Source organism: Drosophila innubila (assembly GCF_004354385.1).
Source record: "Drosophila innubila isolate TH190305 chromosome 3L unlocalized genomic scaffold, UK_Dinn_1.0 0_D_3L, whole genome shotgun sequence".
In the NCBI taxonomy this organism is placed as follows: domain Eukaryota; kingdom Metazoa; phylum Arthropoda; class Insecta; order Diptera; family Drosophilidae; genus Drosophila; species Drosophila innubila.
This window is the reverse complement of record NW_022995376.1, coordinates 24,711,023-24,720,625: the sequence shown is the minus strand read 5'-3', so window position 1 is coordinate 24,720,625 and position 9,603 is coordinate 24,711,023. Positions and strand designations below refer to the sequence as shown.

At 35.2% G+C, this 9,603-nt stretch overlaps 1 protein-coding gene and 1 long non-coding RNA gene across 2 annotated transcripts; both read left to right on the top strand.

Moving 5' to 3' along the window:
* The first annotated feature begins 3,794 nt into the window (after window positions 1-3,794).
* On the top strand, window positions 3,795-4,573 carry LOC117787652 (glycine-rich protein 5). The gene is made up of 2 exons (XM_034626231.1): window positions 3,795-3,863; window positions 3,914-4,573. Exons 1-2 carry the CDS (start codon window positions 3,813-3,815, stop codon window positions 4,121-4,123), a joined length of 261 nt encoding a protein of 86 aa, XP_034482122.1. The 5' UTR covers window positions 3,795-3,812; the 3' UTR covers window positions 4,124-4,573.
* A 2,564-nt stretch (window positions 4,574-7,137) lies between these two features.
* Window positions 7,138-7,618, top strand: LOC117788167. The gene is made up of 2 exons (XR_004617734.1): window positions 7,138-7,384; window positions 7,510-7,618. It is a non-coding gene; the product is annotated as an uncharacterized LOC117788167 (long non-coding RNA).
* The last annotated feature ends 1,985 nt before the right edge of the window (window positions 7,619-9,603 follow it).

Below are 9,603 nucleotides of genomic sequence, written 5' to 3'. Positions count from 1 at the left end.
ATGGCGTCCTGTTGGATAATTAACTTGGCTCAACCTCAACCTAAATCCAAGTGCGAGTTACCCACCAAGTACATTCTCCTACTCTTACTCTTACTCTTACTCTTACTCCTACTGTCACTCTCACTCGTACTCATACTCAGTCTCATAGCCAACTGGGCGGTCGTATCGCTTACTTGTGTTTCCGTCGTGCTCGTGGGCGCTTTAATTGCCACAGCTGAGGCTGAAGAAGTGGGCGTAGGTGTGGGGAAGCCACACAGTGGGCGGGGCGGGGAGAAGGCTGTGTGTGTGTGTGTGCTGCGAATGTCGTATCGAAATGTGCAGTTTGTGTTTATTCAGCGTAAAATGAAATTATCATCGTCATATTCAATTATCCTGTGAGTGCATGATCCTCCCCCGGTTTGCCACAAAACTCTCTTCCCTCCCTTCTTCCTCTACAGCTGCCTGTTCGTTGACCCGCTTATCCCTGTGGGCACTGTGGAGGACACGCACAAACAGACATCTGTCTATCTGTATAAGCATACGAACAAAAGGATTGTGGAATTTGTTGTAGTCAGAGTATGGATTGAGGATTGAGGTTGCTGATGCGGACTCAGATTCGAACTCGAACTCGGATTCGGATTCGGATTAAAATTTAACTGCAACATTTCAGATATACGCAGTGGCAACGCTTTACTAATCGACAGACGTCAATTTGATATCCGCAAGTGGAAAAGGGCAGCTTAAATTCAATTAAGACTGCTATTCAAGTCGAATCCTTAAAAATAATTACAATTATAATATAATTAATACATAAATAATAAACGTTATTAGTCTTTCCGCTAATATGTTCAATTTCAATTAGATAGTTAGTATAAAGCATCGCTATTTAAACATATATTAAATGTGATATTTAAGCTGTGTTAATATCACAACAATACTATAAAACCGCACTCTATAAGCACAGTCGGATTTGGCCACAGTTATGGGCTATTTTCGCATCTCATATATGGACTTCCTCATCTCTAATGCCTCAGTTCCACTTTCAATGAGCAATCAATTTGTTTATGTCGCGTATTAAGTGGACAGGGAGGTGTGGAGTAAGTAAATCCAACCAGATTTATATTATAACTATCTGATACCCTCTAAAAATTATAGATACTTCTTTAATTATAATAGAAAGTGCATCGATGCTTTAAAATTTAAATAATAAAAAACTATCATAGGCAACAATGTTATCGCGATAGATTTTCTTCAAAATTCTAGGTTAATTTCATAGGATCATACATTCACAATCTGCCTTCTTAAATACCTCTTAAATCCATGTGTTTTATACAGAGTATTAAAATTACACGCGCAATGATTTTTATTGCATTTGATAAACATTTAATTTTGATTTAATTTTTAATGAGCTTTGCTGCCTGAATTGTTTTTTAGTCTCGTCTCTCTTGTTTTGGGCCTGTCACGATGAGTTTGACTGTGATTGCTGTGATTTTGGTATTGGGCTAGAGGCTACGTGATAATCGCCGATTACTGTCATTATTGTGGCCACCCACAGATAAAAAAAGAGGCCGCTGCCGATGGCAAAAATACTCGTAAAACAAATAAGTAATAACAACAACAATATAATACGATATAAACACAATAAAATAGAATAAAAAATATTGTAGAAAAATGGTGAGTGGAGGCAAAGGAACTGAATTGGCGGTTTTCCTATGTAAAACATTGGCAGCTGCATTTGCCAAATTGGCATGCGGCTTATTTTATTTATTTGTTTAATTTTTAATGATTGCCAGCGATTACAGAAGCAACAAGACAACAACAACAACTACAGTCGCCAGTCGCTGCACAATGTAAATAAACAAATTAACTTGAAATATCATTGAATTTTGTATCAATTTACATATATGCACATACATGGTCGTATGTGTATGCACAATTGTTTAATGTAATTGTTTTGTTTTGTTTGGTTGTTGTTAATGTTGTTGTTTCCCAATGTAATTTACTAAATGATGCTGCTACAGTAGCTGCAGCTGCAGCTGCACTAACTCAATTATTTTAATTAAACCTGATGACTGACTAGGTGCAAACTAAGATTCGATTAATTCGCAGAATCTTAGTTTACAGGTAGTATTATAATTAAAATAACATACATTTCATTACTTACTTTAAACTTAAAAAATGTTAGAAAATGTAACAAAATTAAAATATTTTTAACAAGTATTTATACTTAATTAATATGAATATTTTATTTATTTAAAGTAAATATATGGGAGACAAAAGCAAACAATAAAATCTAAAATAATTATTTAAATATTTAATTTTTATTCAAAATGTATTTATTGATTGCATATGCTTAAATGGATAATTGTAGGAGATTAGAGTGTAAAATGGATGGGTGGGTATTGTCCTTGCGTTGTTGTTGATTGTTTGTGTCGAGTCAAGGCTTGTGTATACAATTGCACCTTTACAGTTTGTTGATATTCTTAAGTCAAGTGGCTTCCGAGATGAATATTTTAGCTTGTATTTATGCCAATTATCTATCAAGATGCAGAGTTTACAAGCTTGTTAACGTAACTTGTGAAAATCATGTTATGTAGTAATTATAATGCTTGTTACACTTGCTGCTATAAATACTGCTAATAGACTGCTCATTTTCATGGATTTATTGTCCAGATTAAAATGACATTTGATTGCCCATAGATATTTAATAATTGAATATTGAAACTGTGTATAATTTCAATGCCAAATTAACAAGTACTTTCTCATGTTTTCAATTAAAGCCTAATAAATGCTAATTGTCGAAAATTCGTATCTGTCGCACTCTAATACTTATGTGTAAATTAAACGCCTATACGTACTGCCGTATCGGACTGAAAATCAACAAAAATAGCATAGCAGCTGCTGTTTAACTAAATAAATATTTCTTTCAGTCTTCTGTTTTTGTATCTTTATTTATTCATGTTCGAATGGATGCGGGGAACGTGTTAATGTGTAATTATTGCACGTAAAATTAAAGTTCTATAAATTCTTAATACAATGTGTATAAAGATAATTAACTAACTGATGTTGTGTCGCTCTATTGCAATTGTTTTTGCGGTTTACAACTAAACAACTAAATAACTATCCAGTAGTTTATGTGGCGTATACGTAATGCTGACTTTGCAATATTCGTTAAGAGCTGTAATTTAAATGAAAATTTGAATGTGACAAGGAAGTTGTTGCATTTATTTACATTTAAATATAGCTTGTATGTATATGATTGCTGGAAATGGTTTGTGAAATCACCTTTAGATGTCAAGGGTATCTGCACTATCAAGCATTCTTGATACTCTCTCTTTCTCACACATTTGCTCTATATAATTACTTAACGTTACTTAATAATTTAGAAAAAGCAACAATATCAGAATCGATCATCAGTCCGAGATTGACATATGGACTCGGGATCGGGCTGACTGACATCGGCTATTAACGTATTAATAGACTCGCCAAACATGCAATCGTCGAGCAGGCGCCAATTAAGTGATTGTCAACAAATAATTAACATTAGACACAAAAAAAAGTATAATGATAGTATTAACATATTTGTGCACGAGCTGAGAAAATGATGAACACAGCTCACGATGATATCGCGCCTGGAAATGTTATTCAATGTGTAATTGGGAACAATAATTGCCCAGATCTTATACGGGAGCAGCAACATTGTAGTTCCGAAATTCTCTAGATAGACATCATACAAGCTCAAACTGGCCAGATATTGACTATATAATGCCAGCTAGATTCCTTGTTGCTGCCATTGTTCACTCGGACTGCTTTCGAAGTCTGTTCGCTGTACTATGAAAGTCTCACTTATGTATTTGTCTTGCGCCATGCTATTGCTGCTCCTGGTAAGTTTGAATCCCTATACGAATTTCTATATTCATATGTCTCTATATAGTGCACAACGCAGGCGCAGCCGGTGCCTGGTGACGTTGCAGGTGCCGCCCAAGGTGGCATTGCAATGGGCGCCTCAGCGGGCGGAGGCGCTGGAGCTGAGGGTGAGGGAGCTGGTGGGGAGGCGCAGGGTGGAGCTGGTGCTGGCGTGAGTATGGGTGCCGGAGCAGGTGCTGGTGCTGGAGGCGAAGCACAGGGTGCAGCAAGACGTTAACTAAAAAGAATCGTTGGCGGCGACGGCGGTGGCGACGTCGACTTGAGGCACTTCCGCTCGAAATGTCGTGCGTCTAAGTCACAGGTAAATATTGCAGTCTCGGGGGTGTGGAAAGTGTCATCACGGAACTACACGTAGTGCCCATGAACCAATAATTGCGGCAGCACTTCAATGGAGAGACAACAACAAATCGCTTGGCAGCTTTAATACCATTTAATGCCGTTTTATGAAACGCTCCCAACACACCGCCAAAAACAATTGACGCCGCCGTTGACGTCGTCGTCGTCGTCGTTGCCGCCATGGCAGTTGACGTTGCCGCCAATGTTGATGCCAATCGCTGCCGTTGTTGAAACCGAAATAGAAAATTCATCAGCATTTGTTAAAAATATCAACCGAATTTCCACATAAATCAAGTGATCAATAAAAACTACGGCAAAACACACACATACAATCATTGTGAAATATGGCTCTTGAATATTTTTTTTTTTTGCAATTTCATTTGATTGATTGTTAACACTGCGGGGGTTTCTTTTTTCTTCCATATCTTATAAATAATTTCCGTACAGCTCTGAAGAGGAGCTCTCATTTTGACAATAGCTCAGCAGATTGACGCCGATAATGCTGCCAGTCTTTTAGGAAATTTTCTAATTAATATTTAAAAATATTTTATTACTCCAGAGAGTGTGTAAAAGTAATCCGATTTTGACCAAATTTGATCAGGTCGTACCATATGGTAAAAAATAGGTAATCTGTGAGTTTGGTTGAGATAGCTCTAAAGCTAACAACGTTTTTCATACCTAGTAACTTTTTCAATGTGTGAACTTTCGCGAAACCCCGTCTTATTGTAAGATAGAATTGTCTTAGCTATGTTGTGTAAAAATTTCAGCCTCCGATGTCTTATGGCTTGGGCTGTGCAATGCTCAGTGAGTTAGTGAGTGAGTCAATGACTGAGTAAGGACAAAGAGTTTTATATATATCGAAAATAGAATAGGTACAGTTAGTGTTGCTGAGAAGAACATTACTGAAATCTAATCATCAGAATTTCTATAATATAATATAATAGAGTAAATAAATATAAGAATATTTGAATAATTAATTAAAGTATGAAGGTTTTTAGATATAGTATATTCCCCATTTGGGGTCCATTTTCGTTAATTTTCATTCACAATTAAAGTGGAAATTAAAGTAATTTTAGTTTACAATTCTTTTAAGATTCTTTAACAAAAATAGATTTTTTCTGCAATTCAACGATTGTAACATCTATTTCAAGTTCACTCATTATTATGGTAACATTATTATACAATTACTATCTTAGCCAACAACTGGAATTACCCAAGGATGCACATATCATTGTCAAGGATTCACGATAGATATGTAATTGTCTGTTGCCATTCGATTTGCTATCTTTGCAAAAATCGCTTTTATAATCCTTATAAATTTATCGTTTACTTGATATACATATGTATTTATGGGTATAAGTAGAAACTCACTTGGCCCAGATACATCTGGCCTTGACACAAGCAACATTTCAGTTCAGTTATGTTCAGTTCAGTTGAGTTTTGCTGAGTTTTGTTAAGCTTTGGATTTAATTCCATAATCCCAATGTCACCTGTCTGTAAAGTTGTCGGGACGTACATAACGTACGTATGTCTGTGTCCCGTGAACATAGAAAGAGAGGGAGAAAGAAACTGAGTTTCAGTTAGATAAGAATAACGTTGGCCATGAAAGGTGCGTCCGTCATTCTTTTAGCTTTTATAAGGCTTGGCGTGAAATTATGCGGCGCTGAACTTGAAACTGGTCACGTGCGAGGTGCCGATGTGGCGATAGATATACTGGTAATTGCCAATTTAATCGCTGACTGGCATTCGTTGATAAGCAACGACTATGAACGGTACGAGGTACCGCTGTATGATTACCAGGAATTCTCCGACTGTTTACGTGTACTCGTATGTGTGGCATTTAATGTTGGGCGTTTGTTGGCATTACGAGTTTATGTTTATCAACATTTCAAACTGCAATGGCAATTGCAATTGCAGGTGCCAGAGATATGGTCAAGTTACGCGTCGAGTCGACGTGTAATACCAGTGGCGGCCATTAAACTGATTGACTGCCAAGATTTGTTAAGGCCGCCGTTACAATGTTGCATTTGTGTGGTACTCGTAATTGCAGCAACAACAGCACCTGATTTATAGGGGGCTTCCTGTGGGCTACACTGAAAAAAAGACCAACTTTTAAAATCAAGAACATTCATCTTAAAAATATTGTTCTTGAAATAAGACCATTTTAAGACCATATTAATAATACTAAGAATATTAATTTAAAAAATCGAAGTTCTTAATACAAGAATAATAATTGTTAGGAAATTATAAATAAATTTGAAACAAATGGTTTAGAGACGTCGTGTCTGTTGAAAACGGAAGGCACCGGTTCGAGTCCCACTCGTGACAAGTCAAAACAACTCTTATAAAATTACCAAGATAGAATGTATTTTAACTAAAATTAAAACAGCAATAAAAAATTATAAATTTAAAAATCATATTTTTAATTTTTTGACTTAAATTTTAAGAACATTCATTCTTAAAAAAAGAACAATTATTCGTTAAATAAGAACTTGGTCTTCTTCGAAATGTTCTTAAAACCAAAATGTGTTTTCTTACATTAAATATTTTATGTTCTCGACGCATTTTTTGACATTAGTTATTGAGTTTTCAGACCAAAAGCTTGATTTTAGAAACTTTTTTTATCAGTGTAGTTGAATTTCCATAGTTATAATGCTGCTACAAATTGCGAGCACTCGTAGTGCTCGTAACTTTTGCTAACTGATATCGCAAATTGGCAAGACCACGCTAGGGACATTAGCCTGGCCATCATAAGATATTCGCGCTGTCACTCGTAAATCATTCACAAACTGCGCTCACGTGAATACGCATACGAATACGAATACAAATACGAATATTCGCACTTGTGTTCGCACTTGGTGCTGCACCTTATCTAATGACCCATTTTGACTTTCAGACTCATCAGTTTGCAGTGTGGTATAAAGCGGTATATATGTTTGTATGTATATAAGTACTTATATATCAAGCCATATGCTTTGTCATTAGCTTTTGTCTAATCTTGTGGCGCCTCAACTAAACTGAACTGAAATGAATGGCAAATGCGCATTATGAGTACTCGTATGAATGCGAATTGCGTTTTGGGCAAAAATGAATTAGATGAAGGAGCGAGAAACGCATTTAGCTGATTTCATAATCTATACAAGTAAGTCGCAATTGGGAGCCACCAAATTATTGTTGTAATTAAACTAAACACAAGAACAATGCAAATATTGGCATGCGACTAATTAACGTGCAACTAATTGCCGAGATAATGACTTGAATATACAGATGATGCGAGTCGATATACAACACGACACTGAGACGAGACGAGACGAGACGAGACGAGGAGAAAAGGGACGAGACGAGTTGCGAACGAGACGAGCATCCAGCTGACCCATAGAATATAAACAAATTGACGAACGCCAATGAAAACATTGCACATTCCAGCAGGAACAGCACGAAAGACAGGGAGGGAGGGAGGTAGGTCGGGAGTACCATAATATGTTTGTATATTTAACAGGTAGAGTCCAAAAACATAAACCAAAACCAAAGCAAATTTAAACCTAAACATTTGCGTATGTCAGGAACGTGAATAGCCTGAGGAGGTTTTGCTTTTGTTTCTGGTTGTAACTGGAAGAGCTTTAAGAATTGAAATGTTGTTTACTAAAATTTAAATCACTATCTGTTAAAAACTTAGTTGATTGACTGAACTTTGGTTTCCCAATCACAAACCTTTGACAAAAAAGGAACAAATATTATTCTATAATGTGTGAATATTATACAAACCTCTCGCTAAAGCGCCCTCTGTAAGTTATATTTAGTATACTGATTATTATCAGATCATTTCAATATTAAACTGTCACCAAATTAATTAGTTTAATGGTTCTATATTGGCAATATCTATCGACTGTTATTCATAAATTTAGCCATTGACAATTAACTAGTAATTGATTGTTATTAAATAAGTATTAATTAAAAAAATTAATTAACTATTGTGTGTTGATTGTTAACTGACTGCCGAGTAAGCATACATATGTACATATGTTAATCGATAAAAACACATACTATGTATGTACATATGTATACAAATGCTTCGGTAAAATTATAATTTTTTATTATTATTATTATTTTATTACTGTTCAATATTTGTATGGAAACTTGTGAAACTTTTTTTTCACAGAAACTAGATATGTAATTAAAATATATGTGAGGAGAGTCTTTAAAAAATCATAAAGAAATAGAATGTACAAAAAAATTATTTATTTGTGTGTTTATTTTGTTTTGATTTGGTTTTTAATTTTCAGTGTTTTTCTAACCGAATTTATGTAACATTGAATAGATTGGCATCTCAATCTTTTAATTATCACGATTATTGATTCTATTTTGAGGAACATTTAATCGACGTTTCAATTACGCGCTAGCTTTTCAGGGCTATTTATAGATAGACGAAACTGCGTAATGAGTTTCTGATCAGCGAACAAATTTAAAACGGTTCTGGAAAATGGCGCTATGTAATTTTCCCTGATTAAACTGGCGTTTTCATTGCGTAGTTGTTGAATTCTCTTGAATTTCGAGTTGTTGCCCTCTGTTTTTGTTGTTGTTGTTGCTGTTGTTGATAGTATTTGTGTGGCTGTAAACTACGCAATTGATGAAGTGTAAATGAACGTAAACGTTGCAATCATTAAGCGAAGCGACGCGTCGCGTTCCGTCGCTTGTCGTCGCTGCGACCATATGCCATTTGTATCTGTCAGATACTTTTGCGCGTTCGCCTGATTTATGAACTGCAACAACAACAGCGCTGAAAATTACCGTTGCCATTGCCTTGTACTGCAAATTGTTATGTTTATTAACGTCAATTGTGTAAGTCAATTGAAAAATGTAATTTTATTGTATAATTAATAATTAAAATCAAACCTTGCTGTCACCCAAAAATAAAGCTTTCAGCACACAGACACACACACCCAAGCAGACACGTTTTTCATGTATGACAAAAATAAATCACAGCTCAACTGCTGCTCGATAATGTGTCCATTAGCCCCAACCAACCAACCGATCCCCTTTTCCCACACAATTATTGTATTTCTATCCATTAAAATTTCACCAATTTCTGATATCATTTTGACGAATAAATTAGTTTAATCTAAAAAATTTAAATAAAAAATATAAATTAATATAAAAAACGAAAATTGGCATTGTGCACTGTGAGTAAAAAGGGTGATCTTCTTTGTACATAAAAATAACTTTTTGCGCAGTGCCGAATGCCAATTTTCATTTTTGTATATTAATTTATATTTTTATTTAAAATTTTTAGATTAAACTGAATTTTGTTCGTCACAAAATTGATATCAGAAATTTGTCTAGAAATTGCTTTCGTCACTAGAC

What these genes read in the sequence shown, in the direction of transcription:
- LOC117787652 (XM_034626231.1), top strand. Translation starts at nt 3,813, where the DNA reads ATGAAAGTCTCACTTATGTATTTGTCTTGCGCCATGCTATTGCTGCTC. An exon ending in CCATGCTATTGCTGCTCCTG is followed by an intron (nt 3,864 to 3,913) that starts GTAAGTTTGAAT and finishes GTCTCTATATAG; the next exon opens with TGCACAACGCAGGCGCAGCC.